Source organism: Osmia bicornis, unplaced genomic scaffold (genome assembly GCF_907164935.1).
Source record: "Osmia bicornis bicornis unplaced genomic scaffold, iOsmBic2.1, whole genome shotgun sequence".
NCBI classification, from domain to species: Eukaryota; Metazoa; Arthropoda; class Insecta; order Hymenoptera; family Megachilidae; genus Osmia; species Osmia bicornis.
This window is the reverse complement of record NW_025791453.1, coordinates 25506-42530: the sequence shown is the minus strand read 5'-3', so window position 1 is coordinate 42530 and position 17025 is coordinate 25506. Positions and strand designations below refer to the sequence as shown.

At 52.9% G+C, this 17025-nt stretch overlaps 1 protein-coding gene across 1 annotated transcript; it reads right to left on the bottom strand.

Moving 5' to 3' along the window:
• Window positions 1-2002: 2002 nt before the first annotated feature.
• LOC123989174 lies at window positions 2003-3911 on the bottom strand (the record flags this gene model as incomplete). Its single annotated transcript, XM_046289852.1, has 1 exon — window positions 2003-3911. A coding segment is annotated over exon 1 (1909 nt), but the record flags the coding sequence as incomplete, so codon positions are not given.
• Window positions 3912-17025: the final 13114 nt, after the last annotated feature.

Below are 17025 nucleotides of genomic sequence, written 5' to 3'. Positions count from 1 at the left end.
ACTGTCGACCCCGCGGAAAGTGCGGTTAGTTCTTCCCGGAAATATTCCTTTTGTATTTCCCTGACCCAATACAGACGCGCTTGGTCGATTTCGGCTACGCTTAATGTCGGAGCTGCGATTGGTGGGGATAAGCGCGCTCGGAATTTGCCAACGGCTCGGAAAACCCACGACGTCACGCGACACAGTCGAGTCAGTGTTGAAAAACGTGAGATTATATTAATCCACGACTTCTCGATCGCCATCAACGCCGTGTGTCCACGCACTTGACGCATTTCAGTGTCGATACGATTGTCTGGTGGTAGCTCGTCGGATGGCCACGCTGGAGACGGAAGGCGCAACCAAGGGGGTCCCTCTCACCACACGAGATCACCAGCAAGATGTTAAGGCGTCGCGCCACGCGAGGCTAGATCCGCGGGATTTTGAGAGCCGGGGACGTGACGCCACGTGGCATCCGGAAGAGCGGTCTTAATTTCGGTTACCCGATTCTGAACGTACTCCTTCCATCGCGAAGGGTGGCTTCGTATCCAAGCTAGGGCAACTGCAGAATCGGACCACAGATGCACGGGAACGTGGTCAAGGTGAAGCACTCGACGGATTCGAACAACGAAGCGCATAAGTAACACGGCGGCGGAAAGTTCGAGTCGAGGGATTGTCACATGCTTAATAGGCGCGACCTTCGTTTTCGCGAGCAATAACGTGGTTTGGATTGCGTCGGTTTCGGTTGTTGTACGTAAATACACGGCAATTCCCATTGCGAAAGAGGACGCGTCCGCAAACCCGTGGAGTTCCGTGGCGACGTTCGCGGGGGCAATTCCTACCCAACGCGGGATGGACAATGCCCGTAAGTCCGGGAGTCCCGCGGTAAACCCTTCCCACCGTTTCGCGAAAGTGGAGGGAAGCGCGTCATCCCATCCCATTTGCAGCGTCCATAATTCTTGCATAAGAATTTTACCGTGAACGATAACTGGCGCGATCCATCCGAGCGGGTCGAACAGCTGAGACACTGTTGACAATACTGTGCGTTTAGTAACGGGTGATTGACTGCTCGCACTGAATGAAAATACAAACGCGTCGCGATCTATGTTCCATAACAGTCCTAGCGCTCGGTGCGATGTATCTCGATTTAATGCACGTTCAGATTTCGATTCGACTAGACTACGCACATTAGAAATTAGTTCATCGGAATTCGCGGTCCATTTGTGCAGATGAAAGCCACCACGCTCAAGAAGACGACAGATTTGAGAGACCTTTTCTCGCCCCTCTTCGATACTGTGGGCACCGGAGAGCACGTCGTCGACATATGTTTCAGTGAAGAGAATAGTGCGTGCAAGAGGTAATTCATGACCGTTATCTATCGCGAGCTGACGCATGCACCGAAGCGCTAAGTATGGCGAACACGCGAGTCCGTATGTTACGGTAGTGAGTGAAAATTCTGATACAGGAGCGGAAGAATTGCGCCGCCACAGAATGCGCTGCAACGCTTGATCGTCAGGATGAACACGGATCTGACGATACATTTTTTCAACATCCGCCGAAAACGCGAACGCGTATTGTCTCCAGCGCAGCAAGATATCGGCGAGATCATTTTGCAGTTTCGGACCAGAATGAAGACAATCATTTAAGGAGTAACCGGACGAGGTTTTGTGCGATCCGTTGAATACAACGCGAATTTTTGTGGAGCTGGTGTCACGAAAAACCCCGCGATGCGGTAAGTAATACGACGATCTGGTTATGATATCACGGGGCGAAACGCGGCGCATATGACCGAGTTGCTCGTATTCGTCTAAGAATTGATTATACGCACGACATAAAGTTTGATTTTTAGAGAGACGATGTTCGGAACTCATTAATATTCGATACGCGGAGCTGCGAGAATCGCCGAGGTGAGACACGTCACAAGATAACGGTAAGCGAACAATGAACCGCCCGGTCTCGTCGCGCTTATGTGTATTTACAAAATGTTGTTCGCATTGCAGATCAGCGTCAGACAATTGGGACTCACAGTTCGTAGAATACTCTTCTTGAGTCCAAAAACGCTGTAACAGGTCAAGTAGGTCGCGGTCCACGCTGCATTGAAGACTTGATGGTGCTGCACTCGATGCGTCATCGGGCTGATGCGACGTGGGACCGGAAACGATCCACCCAAGGTGCGTTCGCTGAGCAATGGGTGTGTGTGGAGGACCCCGTATGACTTCCGGGAGCAGCACAGCGTTGTACACCTCGACCCCGAGGATCAAATCGATGCGCCTAGAGCGCGACGGATCCGGATCTGCTAGTTGAATCCCATGGAGGTGGGGCAGATCGGCGACATTGAGGGGGCGATCTACAACGTAATCGGTTAGCTTGGGCAGAATAAGTGCATTTACCTCGAGGTCGAACGGGGGATCTTTGAGCGAGGAGATCTTAAACGTGGAGGATCCCCGGGTGACCACTGTTCTTCCTGCACCAATACCGGACACAGGCACGTTAGCCTGACGACGTGGAAGGCTGAGCTGCTGAGCGAGCGACTCCGTGGCGAATGAAACCTCCGAGCCCTGGTCAAGGAGGGCGCGGACGACGCAGACGTCGCCACCAGGAGACGAGACCTTGACTAGTGCAGTTGCCAGCAGCATCCGTCCATGGTGCGCAGCTAAGTGAGATGTCGTTGGTGTGGAGACCAGCTCCGTGGAGGGCGGCTGCTCCGGCTTTGACGGAGTCGTCGTGACGACCGGCTTGGACGCTTCGTGAAGAGTGGAGTGGTGACGGGTCTTACAAGTAACGCAGCGTCTAGTACAGCGGCAAGACTTGCGATGGTGGGACCCCAAACAATTAAAGCAGAGCCGTTGTTGAGTAACAAATGCTTTGCGCTGTTCCAAAGTCTTAGCAAGATATGTCGGACACGATTGTAAGAAGTGTGAGGCTTGGCAAGCTTGGCACACCGTCGCGGCGATCGATGCTTGATGGACTTGGACCTTTCCATCTCGGTTCCGTGAAGTGACTTGGGCCGTTCCCGCAACCCGTTCTATGGCCTCTGTGGCACGAATGTGCTTGACTAAAAACTCATTTAATTGCGTAACTGTAAGAGTCTCGGTTGAGTTACCAGTATGTAGTTCCCATTCCCACAAGGTGTTAGGGTCGAATTTACGCGACACCCAGTATACTATGATGGGATCCCAGTTTTTAGTATCACATTTAAGACCGCTAAGCGCGCCAAGGACTTCGTTTGTTGTGCCATGTAACCGTTTGAGTTCGTTTGCGGATTCGCGCTGTATTCGTCTAATAGAAAACAACAACTCGAGCTGCGTGTTGACTAGGACGCGACGGTTATCGTAGCGGTCAGAAAGGGCGCGCCAAGCGAGTTCAAAATTCTCGACGGTAACGGACATGTTGCTGATTAACTGGGCCGCTTCACCCGTGACGCTCATTTTCAAATAATGAAATTTCTCCACGTCGGAAATGGACGAGTTTGCGATAACGATGGAGTGAAATAAGTCGCGAAACGGCGTCCATTCCTTGTAAATCCCGGAGAAGTGAGGTAATTCTAGTTTTGGTAAAGAACGTGATTGAGTTACTGACCGTTCGCCGGGTGCGATGAGATGAGAATCTGCGCTTCGAGACATTGGAGCGGCCGGTGTGAAGCGAGCCAAATAGTCGTTGAGTATTGACTGATTTTCAATGACCATTTCTTCGCACTGAGTTCGAAGATCGTCGACGAAATAACTCAGTTTTTTCGTGGCCTCAGTTTTCTGGTCCGAAATTGTTGTGTGATTGTGCTGGAACGCTGCCCAGTTGTCCGTCAGAATGGAAAGACGTGCCTTGACATAGGTTTCGGTGATATTGGCTTCGCCCTTTTTTTTCAAATTAATAACTGTCCGGCTGATAGAGGTGAAGAGTTCTTGTTGTCGTTCGATGAGACCGCTGATTGTAGACATTGTAAAAAAAAGGAGACTAACCAAGGATTACGAATTTAAAACTTTTCCGTTGTGTTGATCGGCACTGATATTCACGCAAGGTCGTGCACGCGCGTTTGAACTATGGCGTGTAACGGAACGCGGTTCACGTGTTGTTCGACACTTTTGTAAAAGCGGTTTCCACTCCCGTATAATGCCGGAAACATTCGGCTCGAAGGACCAGAATGTCTACGCTGTTCGGTACGGGAAGGAAAATAACGTTAGGTCGATAAAACAAGTCCACGTCGAAACACGGTCACAGTTCACACGATAGGTCGTTTATTACAAGCACATAAATTATGCTACAAACAAACAATTGTTATGATCAAAAGGAACATATGTAAACTATTGTATAACGGAGTAACGCTCGGATTAAACGCTTTACGATTTCTTTTATTTATACGCCTTGTATCTATCACCGAAAAACGAATAACGAATAACGAATCACGCATAACGAATACCGGCTGCCTCCCGCACACCTCTATATATAGGTGTCGCGAACCTGCCGACGTCACCGTGCGCCGGCAAGGAAGGGGGAAGCCGACAGTTAAAGGTAGAGTGTTCAAAATTGCGGTGATCTGCCGCAACAGATGTGAACCGTAAAGTAAAATAAAGTCGCTAAACAGATAGCAAATAGCAAGCCAGCCATGAGAGAAGAGAAGCAAACATAACATAACATAGAATGCTACTAATTATCATCAGAGGAAAAGGTAAATAAGGTACAGTATAAAATATAGAATATAGGGTATAACCAGAAAGTAAGCTGGGCAGAAAATAAATAGGTGAGCGTAATGTAATACTAATAATTGAAACCATTCATTGAAATTATTTTAATCTAAGTTACTTAGATTTACTTGCAGGAACATTTACGCGACCACAACCTCAACGTGGTTGGCAAGCGAACATGATGGAGTACAATCAACGATCAAATGAAGGCAATAAAAAACAATTAGAAATTATTGCGAGCAAATCATCAATAAAGATAAGTAGCAACATATACCTCATAATGAGAATAATAGGAAGAGACAGAACTGTTAACATCAGAAATTAACCATAGTATTAAATGTAAAATGTAACATAATCCTAGTCTATTTGCAGGAAGCCCTAACGCCAGCCAATGGAAGTGGAGGTACAGTGTAATTACCGGATAACAGGAGAAGAGAATACCCATCTGATATAATATGGGGAGCATATGAGACCTAAATCGGCATAAACCATAAGGCAGATCAAACAATTCAAATAGTTATAAGTTGAGTAGATTAGATTGTTACTGGATTATAATACCGCTCCGATAAGTATGGTATTAATATTAATACTGATACAAGTAAGTCGATGCAATACAGCGCGTGGCGAAAACTAATCAATAATAAACCCCACATACAACCATATTACTACTAAATCATAATATAAAGGTACAAGAAAACTAAACTACACTACAATAGATCAAAATTACTATGAACATATGTGTATATATAATATGTAACGAAAACACTCCAAATATAATCAATTTAATAAGTATAACGATGTAGATAATTAATTAAACTCCTCATACCATAGTCAGTTTAAATGATGCAGTTCCATTAAACCCCCTTTAATACCAATTAATAGAAAATGCATATAGGTGCTAAACCAAGCCATACACTTCTGTAAAAAAGTCATATGAGATCCATGGTCAAGAAATTCAAAGAATTTAAGGAACCATAACGCATATATGTATGCATAGAAAACCATAAAGACATTGTATCATGCAGGACGGACTACTGCCGCGTATGCCTCCCTGTGCACCAGCGGTATTAACCAATACTGAACTAACACTTTCCAAATCAGAATCAATATCAGAATCAGAACTGTAATTAAGAAAGGGTAGTTAATGTACAAAAGATTGCATAAAGTACCGTAAGTATTCAAAATACACAGATTCACAACTGTCACAGCTGCACTAGAATTGAATTAAACATAGTATGCAAAACATTATCCTGAGGGGGGGTACGAAGCGCTACAAAAGAGCAGTGAATAATATTATAGGAACAAGGAAGGTAAAACGTAACACTCAATTGAAGAAGAAGTCACTGAAACATGTCAAGTGACCAAGAATAAAAATAAGAAAAGAATAAGGATAGTGAATAGTGAACGGCGAACAATAAACCAATAAACCAATAAACCAATGTCGTTACACGTCATTCATATCTAAATTGCTAAAGGATATATGATACATCTTATAGTCTACAATTAATTGACAATGCCTGGGAGCCCAAACAACCCCCGAAAGCTTAGAAACAATGCATGATACTACAAGAGGAACTAAGGAGCTAAGAACTAAGAAACAAGAAACCAGAATCAGAATCAAACCCACCCTTAAAATATGCAAAGGGATTATAAACGCAATGTACGCATATGATATAAACTCATTAATCCATCCAATCCAGATAGACTCTTCTAAATTCCATAATACAAGACCCATGAAACTAAGTCAAATAAATATAACTGCAAATATAATCGCATATATAATCATCACAGATATAACCACAGCTATAATCACAGCAGGTAAAATAAAGCAGACACATATTAATAATCTGTATCAAGTAATTTAATTCAATGCAATTCGATATGCCACATGCCATTGTTAATTACTCTGTACATTTACTTACTCAATTATAATAATATAATGGAATAGAAAGTTAGGAAGTTATATAATAATGATGCAATACAATACAATTTAATACAGAATACTGGTTAAGTATAGCCTAACATAGCTAACTAATATAGCTGAATAACTGGACACAATCCAAGGTCTAAAATAAGAATATTATAATATAACATATAATATATTCAATGCCTAAAATGGTCACAGATTGAACGCAGGCTGAACGCAATTGAACGTAAATTGAACGTAGCTTGGATGTAATAACATTAATAACATAAATAAAATAATACAATATGATCATGGTATAATACAATACAATAACAATACTATAATACAATATTATAACATAATACAATATAACATAATACAGCATATAATATATAATATATAATAGTAAGTAATATAAATGCACCGAATGCATAAATTGCACAAAACAGAGTTAATGATACCACATTAACAAATACACTGCAATAATACTACAATACAATACCTCCGAGCGTAGCACATTAGTACGCGCGCTGTCACAGCAATCACATCCGCACGAATAAATACAAAATTTAAATTAGAAAATTCAAAATTCAATAATTTCAATAAATTCAATTCAATTAATTAATTAATTCAGTTCAATTGACACTTATCACTTAACACTTCGTATCACATCACATCATAGATGACCGATGACCATCTCAACGTCAACTAAGATAGGGAACCGGGCGAAGTAGAATAAAGAGCGCGACCATAAACCATAAAGAACATAGACACCTAGTGTTCGAATTCCCTAGTCCATACCATAATGATTATCGACCATCAAATTAACCACCAAATCATCAAATTAATCAACTAATTATACAGAATATATAAACGTTCAAATACGAAAAGCGGAAATAAAAGCGAAAATACTTCAACAACTTTCAATAAATCACCGCGATGAAAACCAGAAGTAAGGTACCTACAAAAGATAACGATAGCAAAACGCATCGTAGTAAGTAAAGCATGCAATATTGCCCGAAGATAAGCCGTAAAGCTATCCCTAGTCGGTAACCAACCGCAGCACCAGAGATACTACCAACCGCAAATATTCCATCCACCACATAATACTCGGCCGCTCGCTCCGTAACGGTTCCGTAACGGTTATCCACAGACCAATTATCTGCCGCGCAGCAATTACCTACCGCGCGCCAGTTACCCGGTACACACAGTTATCGACTGCAAAGCCATCAATCGTGCAGCCGCGCAATCCTAGGAATCCATACTTACCATCAAACTTATCATCAAAGATAAGTCTGATATACAGTACTTTCACGAAGGTATAAAGCACACGAACATCAAATCAAGCTTCCAGACAGATCAAGATGGAGGATAAATCAGTTAGTAAAATCAATACTACGGTTATTTATTATATATAAATATGAATCATGCGTTTGTAATAGGGTGGAATGACATAAATATAAATTACATATAAATTACAAATTACAAACAATAAGGAAAAATAAAATGAAATCAAATGAATCAACCCGAATAAGATCCACAGATTGCGCAAATTGCAGGACACACTGTATTACTACATATCGTGCCACAGAAAATAGATTATACAAAACAACAGAACAACACAAAAACAGAATCAACGGAATCAGGAATCGCCACAGAACGAAGGGCCGAATAAATAAATAGAATAAAACATTTAACTTAGACAAAATCAACCAGTAAAGTCAAACAACGTCAACAACGCATGCGATCAGGAAAGTCCCGTGAGCCCAATTAAAACAACTCTCGGTCAAATAATATTAGTTAGTAAAATAAAATAATAAATCAATGAAACTAGAATAAATCATGGTAACAGGCAACTAGCAGAAATGAAATATGAAGCAGAAATGAATCAATAAATCAAGAAAAATCGAATCAGATCAATGTATAGCTTTAATCAATCAACATCAAAATGAAGGAATGAATGAATAATAAATGAATGAATGTACGTAAACTGAATGCAGGTAAAATAGCTAAGGATATTCACAAATTGGGAACTACAGAAAGTGTGTAACGCGCAACATACGTAACCAACATAACCGACATACATAGCCGACATAATGTAATGTAATGTAATGAAATGTAATATAATGTAAAATAATAAATACAGCAAATGAGTTATATTTCAACTAAATATAACCGTAGGCCTTATTGGCTCAATCCCCCCTACTTAATAAATTATAGATTATACGGATATAAGTCATAGTGTTCGAAAATGCGTTGATTTCAACCGTCGCCACCCGAACCGCGGCAGCACTCTTCAGCGCGACTGGCAGCCACCTTGGATGCCGGTCAGGCTGACCAATCACCGAGCTTGACGTCACCGCGAAGAAGCCAACGGCTCTTGCTACGACGAAGCCGGTGGTTCGGCCATTACGGTTTTGTATCGTTACGGTAAACACGTGCAGTACTGATTCCAAAAATTTCTAGTGCAATTAGCTACGCGCGCAAATCCGGCCGTAAATAAACAGGCTTGTATGCACTCTCGTACAGGGACTTTCCAACAACCAGGCAACAGGGCAGCATGCATCGATTCAGAGAAAGGAAGGGAGATCCATATTGGGGCCTTGCAAGACAACACAATCGGCCAGCGTCGTCGCTCCAAACGACAATAAACAGCCATTCAAAACGAACGTCTTACCGATTAGGTAAGGAAGAAGAAACACTGTGGCCCCTTTCTTTGAGGTAACTCTGCACTATTCTAGGCTGTATTCACTATTCCCAGCTGTAAATGCCACTTCCAGCGCAGCTGTGCAGAAGAAGAACAAGAAGACGAAGAAATATCTCGGAATATATGCGTGACGCCACTTTCCTTGAGGTAAATCGGCAAATATCTCAGAAACGGTGCCAGCTATCGCAAAATCGTAAAAGACCTTTTTTGTAGGAAATTAAATTTCCTACTATTTATGTTCTATGACATTTTTTGATCAGATGCGTAGTTTTGGAGCTAAGGCTCCAAAAGCGCGGAATTTCACTGCGAATCGTTTCCAATTTACGAAAATTATACTTAAATAATGTCCAATGTTTATAATTAACACCCCGAACACCGGAAACACGACGTCGAAATGCCGCGTAACACGCACATCACGTTTTCGTTATTTAACAATAAATTAACACAATATTTAATCAAAAAAAGACACAATAGCACTTCCGAACACATAATAAAAATGATTTTACCAAAAAACGCGAATAACTAAGCCGCTATCCACCGCGTTGAAAATCTAACCAGGGAGCAAGCACGAAATACGTCCGCTCTCCTCGGCGCGTCAAGCGAGAATCCAACCTTTTTTTTTTTCGTGGGAAAATCTTACATAAGACCCACCGCCGCCCCTGGGGGCGGGCAGCGGGGGAGTGTCCGATTCCCACTGACTAAAACCCCACGGCGACCTCCTCTGGCGTATGGAGGGACCTGATTACTGTAACTCCGGAGTCTCCCCCGCCGTGAGCTGAAAGCGCCCCTCACCGGGGGAGTAACAACTCCCCCAGCCGGCGCAAGGGGTCGCACCCGGTGCCGGCTCCTCCGCGGCGGAACTGCGTGCAATGGCGGCCGGGCCCCCCAGCCCGTACCGCCTGCAGTCCACGTGCCTCGATCTCCTCACGGGCTACGGGGAGGAGCAACCCCCGGCCCGCCCGCCAGGAAGGTCGGGCGCTGTCCTTCGCTCCGCCGGCTTCCGGTGCCGGCTACTCCCCGAGTCCGTGTGCAATGGCGCCCAAACAGGGCGCCTGCGGCCCGCCGAGTCGTCCCCCTGTGGTGAGCCGTGGCCGGCCACCGTCCAGGGGTCTCCCTCGGCTCCGCTGCACCCCCCCTGCGGGGGCCGGCGCCACTCCCAGCGTGGGAGGGAGACGCCACTCTCCGCCCAGAGTCACCCGGCCCCCCAGAGGCGGACGGAGAGGGGCCCCGATTGAGAACGGGGTCCCCACCCGCCCGCCTCCGGGTCCAACCTGAGTCCGCGCTCATTTCGTCCGGGGCGGGAGGGTACACCGCGACCGCTCCCACCCCCACTAGAAACACCTCCCGTAAAATCTCCCCAGGTGGCGGGAGGGCACGCGGGCCCTCCCGCTACACTACCCCGTCCCGCATCCGTCGCGCCGGGGGGGGGGGCAAATAGCGAAAGCCGCCATCGTCCTCCCGCACCCCTTATGGTGGCGGATCCCTGCGACGTCGACGCGTCCCACATACGCGACCTCTCCTTGAGGGTCGTGACCTCCTCACAGAAGGTGGTCACGGCCCTCCAGTCTGTCTCGCCGGCACGCATCTGTCTCGCGACGCCTGGCGGCGAGAGATCGTCCCCTATTTCTGCCGTCAGGGCGTGGCGGGCCGCCGCAAACACCGGGCACTCCGCCAGCGTGTGCTGTCCGGCGTCCTGCGCCGCTCCTCAGAGCCAATAGTGGGGGGTCCATTCCCTGTTCCTCCGGCACAGGAACTCCCCGAACACCCCGTGTCCGGAGAGCACCTGCGTGACCCGGAACGACAGGGCGCCGTGGCCGCGGTCCCGCCACTCCGATATCATCGGCAGGACCGCCCCGACGTCGCAGGTTCCGGCGGCAGCCCCCTCTGATAGGGATCTCTGCCACCTTTCCGCCGCGACCAGTCGGGCCTGGCTCCGGTGTTCCTCGCCCGTCGGGTCCTCCCCGGCCTGGCGGAGGGCTCGCGAATACCAGTATGTACAGGATTCGACCTCCGCCTGGTACCGGAGTGGGATGAGACCCGCCAGGACCATCGCCTCCTCGTAGGAGATCGTGCAGTAGCCCCGCACGATCCTGATGGCCAGCCGGCGCTCCACCCGCCGCAGCAGAGTGCAGCTGTGCCTGCTGGCCGCCAGATCGCCGGCCCATATCGCAGCCCCGTATAGTGCTATGGACCGGACGATTCCCACGTATAGGCGGCGAACCCTCACTCCCGGCCCCCCGAGGTTGGGCAACAGGCAGCCAAGATTGGTCGCCACCCGCTCCAATCGGGGAGCCAGGCGGTCGAAGTGAACACCGAACCGCCAGTGGCTGTCGAGATACAGACCGAGGTATCGAAAACCCCAGCCGATCACGATGCGGCACCCGTCGACCACGAGCCAGAGCTGGGCCGGAGGGGCTACCCCACGACGAGGCTCGAAGGACCACATGGCCTCGGTCTTGTGAGGAGCCAGCGCCAGACCCAGCGCCCGGATCGCTCTTCGCACGATGGCGACCCCCACCTCAGCACGGCGGCAGATCCTCAACCAGTCCCGCCCGGTGGCCAGCAAGTAGTAGTCATTTGCGAATACCGTGGCCCATACCCCGGGCGGGAGGATCACCCGCAGCGCCGCGATGTTCCCCACGTTCCATAAGGGTGGGCCCAGTTTGGACCCTTGGGGCACTCCGCAGTCGACCTCCCTCCAGTGCAGCGTACCGTCCCGGCCCGTGTACAGTATCCACCTGCCATCCAGGAAGGCCCCGATGATCCTCTGCAGATACGAGGGGACGTTGTGGTGAACCAGCGCCCCCGTATCGCCCCATGGGGCAGGGTGTTGAACGCGTTTGTAACGTCCAAGGAGACGCCCAGCGCCTCCCCCCCCCCCCCCCCGGGACGTGGCCGACTCGGCGAGGGTGCGCACCCGCTGGATAGCGTCGATGGTGCTGCGACCCTCGCGAAACCCGAACTGGATGTCGGCCAGATCGGGGCCAACGCTCGACAGGTGGTGGACGAGGCGGTTTGCGATGACACGCTCGAAGAGCTTTCCCACCTCGTCCAACAGCACAATGGGCCGGTACGCAGAGGGAGTATCTGCGGGTCGTCCGACCTTTCGGAGGAGGACCAGCCACCCCTCCTTCCAAATCGAGGGGAAGGCGCGGCCGGGGATGCCGTCCGGGCCCGGGGCAGTGTTCTTGTCCCCTTCTGACGGCATCGTCCAGCTCCTCCTCCGTGACCCCCAGGTCGGCGGACCAGGCGACAGGCTACGCCGGCCCTTGCTGGTGGCGCAGGTGCGACGTTCCCCCGCAACGGGGGAAGAGGGTGTCTATTACCCGCGTCAGCGGCTGGGGGTCTAGGCTCTCCGAGACCGGGGGCGCCCGTGCGCGGAGCTTGCCCATGACCATCCGGTAAGGGCACCCCCACGGGTCCTCGTCCAGAGAGCCCTGGAGCTCCTCCCACGCCCGGGATTTCGCGTCCGTGATGGCCTGCCTCAGGGCCACCACGAAGACATGGTATGTGCCCCTCGGCAGATCCTCCATCGCCGGGTCGCTGACTCGAGCCCTTCGGGCGCGCTGCCACTGGCGCCCTGCGTGCTGACACTCGGATCGGAGATCCGCAATGTCGCCCGACCACCAGTACACCGCCCTCCGGGGGGGCAGGCGCGGGGCCCGGGGCATGGCGGTGTCGCATATTGCGGTCATCGCCTCCCGGAACCACTTGGCCTCCCACTCAACCTCCACGACCGGCCCGGCCGGAACAGCTGGCCAGGCCACGGCAAGGGCTGCGGCCATCAGCATGTCCTTGTCCAGCCTCCTCAGCACCCAGCGACGCAGTGGCGGGCCACGCGCCGGCCGGGGGGCGGCGGGGAGGGAGTAGCCGAAGGAGATGTATATGTGATCACTCAGCGTCTCCCTCGCCGCCACCCTCCAATTTTGCACCATGCGCCTGGCCACAGGGAACGCCCAGCCCAGATCCACAATGGATTCCCCCTGAGCCCGAACGCTGGTGCTGGCGGAGCCCCTGTTCAGGAGCAGGAGCCCCGCGCCAGCCGCCCAGAGCAGTACCGCCCCTCCTCTCGCGTCGGTCCTCGGGGACCCCCAGGCTTCGGCCTTGGAGTTGAAATCCCCGAGGACCAACGTCGGCCGGGTGTGGGAGCTAACCACAACGCTGCCCACCCGGTCCAGGAACTCCTCGAACCGCTCCAGGACCAGCTGTGCGGCGCGTACACGCCCACCAATGCTACGCCCCCCCAGTCAACGGCCACGAAACCCCGCCCCCGTGCTAAGACATCGGCGGGCGGGGGGACATGCCGACCCCCCAGGACAATGGCGACGGAGCCCGCTGCGTCGCCGAACCAGTTGGGTCGGTCCAGTACACGGTACGGCTCCGGCACCACCGCAACCTCAATCTGCCACTCGGCCAGGGTTTGTAGCAAAAGGTCCTGCGCCCCGGCCAAGTGGTTGATGTTGGCCTACAGGAAAGGACCCTTAGGCCCCATTGCGCGCCGGCTCCACCGCTGCCTCCACAGCTGCTCCTGCGTTGCTGGGGCCCGCTACCCCAGTGGGCGATGCAGCCGGGGACTGCTTCGCACTCGTCTTTTTGGCGGACTTCTTCCGCCGTTTCGTCGCGGAGACCGACGGGCATCCTCTGGTCCCCATCCTGTGCCCCGCGGGCCGCCCTGAATCGGTGCACAGGGGGCACCGCGACGGGGCCCTGCAGCCACTGGCTCGATGATCCAGATCGCCGCAGTTGAAGCAGAGATCCGAACGATCGACCCCGCAGGGACTACGCTGCCTGACATGTCCAGCCTCCAGGCAGCGGTAGCACTGCAGGGGGCGAGCCGCCAGGGCCTCGACCCGTGCTGCGGACCAGCTGACCCTCAGCCTCCCCGCGTCGACGACCTTGTTGGCTGCGGTGAGGGGGCACCTCACCCAGACCCTCCCCAGGCCACGAGGTGGGGCGCGAATCTCCCCCACCTTGACCTCCTCCGCGGTGCAGGCTCCTCCGGTTGCCACCACCGCTGCTATCTCCTCCCGGGTGACCGAATCGTCGAGCCCGATGAGGCGGATCTCTCCCATCTTAACTGGGCACGCCACCCTAACCTCATCGTGCCCGCGGAACACAGTTTGGACGCGGCTAGCCAGGGCCGCCGCCTTTGCCGCCCTCTCCGTCCCGGCGATCTCCAGGACATGACCGCCGGCGGCCGCGCGCCTGGGCCGGAGATCGGTGATGCCGATCTCCACGAGGTTGACCTCCTGCCTGGCCCTGATCATGGCCTCACAGCAGGTGGTCTTCGCCCCGGGCGCGACCGTTAGTGTGACCGCCGAGGTTTTAGGGGGGCGGGCGAGGCGGGGCTTCTTTGCGGCCTCCTTTGTCGCCTTGCCCCCCGCGGTTCCCTCCTTTCGTGCGGGCGGGGAATTTGTCGTCCCGGCCGTCGGCCTCCTCCCTATCTTCTTCGCCGGCGGCGGAGGGGGGCCAGCTCCACACCCTTCTTCTTCGCCGCCTCTGCCTTCTTGGCTTTGCGGGCTACCACCTTGGACCACGCCTCGGTCTCCTGGCGGTGGTCCTCCTGGGTTTTTGCCATCCTGTCGGCAACGAACGAGCCGGAGGAGGCCGTAGGGAGGGAAGGCGCGCGAGTTCCAGCCGCCCCCGAACCCTTTTTCTGGGGCTGCGGAGTTCCGCCGGATGTCGTGGGATCCCCGCGCTGTTACCTCTGCCCCTCCCCCTGCCGTCTAGAGGTGGCAGGAGGGGGGCACCCGGAGGCGCTCGCGGGGGGGCGGGGCCGAGCCCGCTTCCCGACGAGCTCCCGCCGGAGGTCGGCCACGCTCCGCGCGACGAGGGCAGCGATGCCATCCATGAGCGCGGCCGTCCCCGACGCCCCCCCCCCCCCCCCGGCGGCCGGGGCCTCGTCCTCGGTGGAGTCGTCCACGGCCCGCCCCCCTGCGGTCGCGGCACGCAACGGAGAATGCACCGGGGCGGGGTCCTCCGTCTCCTCCAACGTGGTAGCCCTCCGACAGCTCCTCTTCGGCCGGGCCTCCTGGTCCAGTGGGGACGCCGGCCGCGACGCCTTCCTGGTGCCAGGGGCGGCCGGGGCTTCTACCGCCGTGGGCCTCTCGCGCAGAGCTTCCAGCTCCGCCGCAGCGCCGCAATCTCCTCCCCTTGTGACGCTATTTTGGCGTCGCAGAGTTGTAATTGGGCCCTGAGCTCCTCCGTTTCGTGGTCGTCGCGGAGCCGTGCGGCCCTCAGCCCCAGCTCGTTTACGACCGCCTCCACGTCGTGGGATGCCTCCCTGAGGGCACGGACACACGTGCCCTTCAGGTTTTTTGAGCACCCCGCGACCTTCTCGACCTTCACGGCGCCCTCCATGGCGCGCGCCACAAGGTCTGGCGAGGGGAGGTGGCGCACCTCCCGCGCAATTTCCTCCGCTTCCCTCAGGTTCAGCCCCGACCGGCTTGGCTGGCGGGGGGCCGCGCCGACGTCCAGTAGCTCCCTAGTTGCCTGGAGCTCCATTTCCTCCCGCTGTAGGCGCAGGAATTCTTCTTTCTTCACGGCAAGGGTCACGTAGTCGCCCGATGTATGGGGGCGTCCCCTCTTTGCCGCAGCCGAGGTGCTGGTGGTCGTGGGATGCACCGAGATCACCGACCCATCCGACGCCTCCTCGCTGTGAACCGGCTGTCGCCAGAATCCGCTATCAGAGGCAGCAGAAGAAGCCCTGATGCCTCTGGTGGATCCCGCCGACATGGGTCGCGCCCTTCTGGCCCGAGCGGGAGCCGGGGCCCTCCGGCTGCGCCGTCTCCTCATCCCTCGCCGACCTGACCGTGTCAGGTTCCCTTGCCTGGTTTGTCATCGTTTCGTCCCGTCCTGCGTTTTGTTTTTGGTTTGTAGAATTTTCCATGTTCGTCCCACGAGTAGGTCGGATCCTAGGTCCGCCCAGGCAGAGCCGCCTTACCTGGGTAAGGCAGACACACCCGGGGTATCGCCAGGTACCCCGGGGTTGGTCGCTAGCGACTGGTGCACCCACCAGCCACCCTTGGTGCTAACTCCAGGGGCACCCTCCTCACCGCGTGCCGCAGCTCGGGGCTAGGGATTTTTGAAGAGATTATCATCCTCGCATGCCGGCCGGTTAAGGCAAGCCTCCCGTTCCAGCGAAACGTGACCACTGGATTACGGTATAATTGCTACGGCACTCCGGGTTCGCTACCCGCACCAGACTGCCACGCAGCCTGGCCCCTGCAGAACTCAACAACGCCGCTGCAACGTTCATCGCCTCTCAGCCCTGGACCTTACCGGCATGGTAGTACCTTCCAGAATCCAAAGGCCGTAGGCCAAGGACCCCGCCGGCATCGCACCAAGTCCTCATTGAGGCCATTCCTGCGTCAGCGATCGTCCCCCTTTCAGTCGCTTTGTACGACAGGCAGGGGTTACCATGTCTGTATTCTATCCCTCAGTCACAGGGGAGGTTTTAATCGGCTTTCCTTCCCTTGGCGTTTGCTCCGCTGGAGCTATCGCTCCTACCCTCCATGCGCTCCGAAAAGTGCATGGCGAGCATTCCCCTATCCGCCACCTGGGGACGCGCCACGTCGGGGTAACACCTCCCCGCCTATCCTGGATAACCAGGTAGGTCCGTGGAGCGGGAATCCAACGTAACCTAACCTTTTTTGGCGGGGGGGGGGGAATCTTCGAAAGACGCCCCCAGCGGCCCTGGGGAGGAGCCGAGGGTAGTGCCGGATTTTTACCGGCTAAAACCCCCACGGTGGCCTACG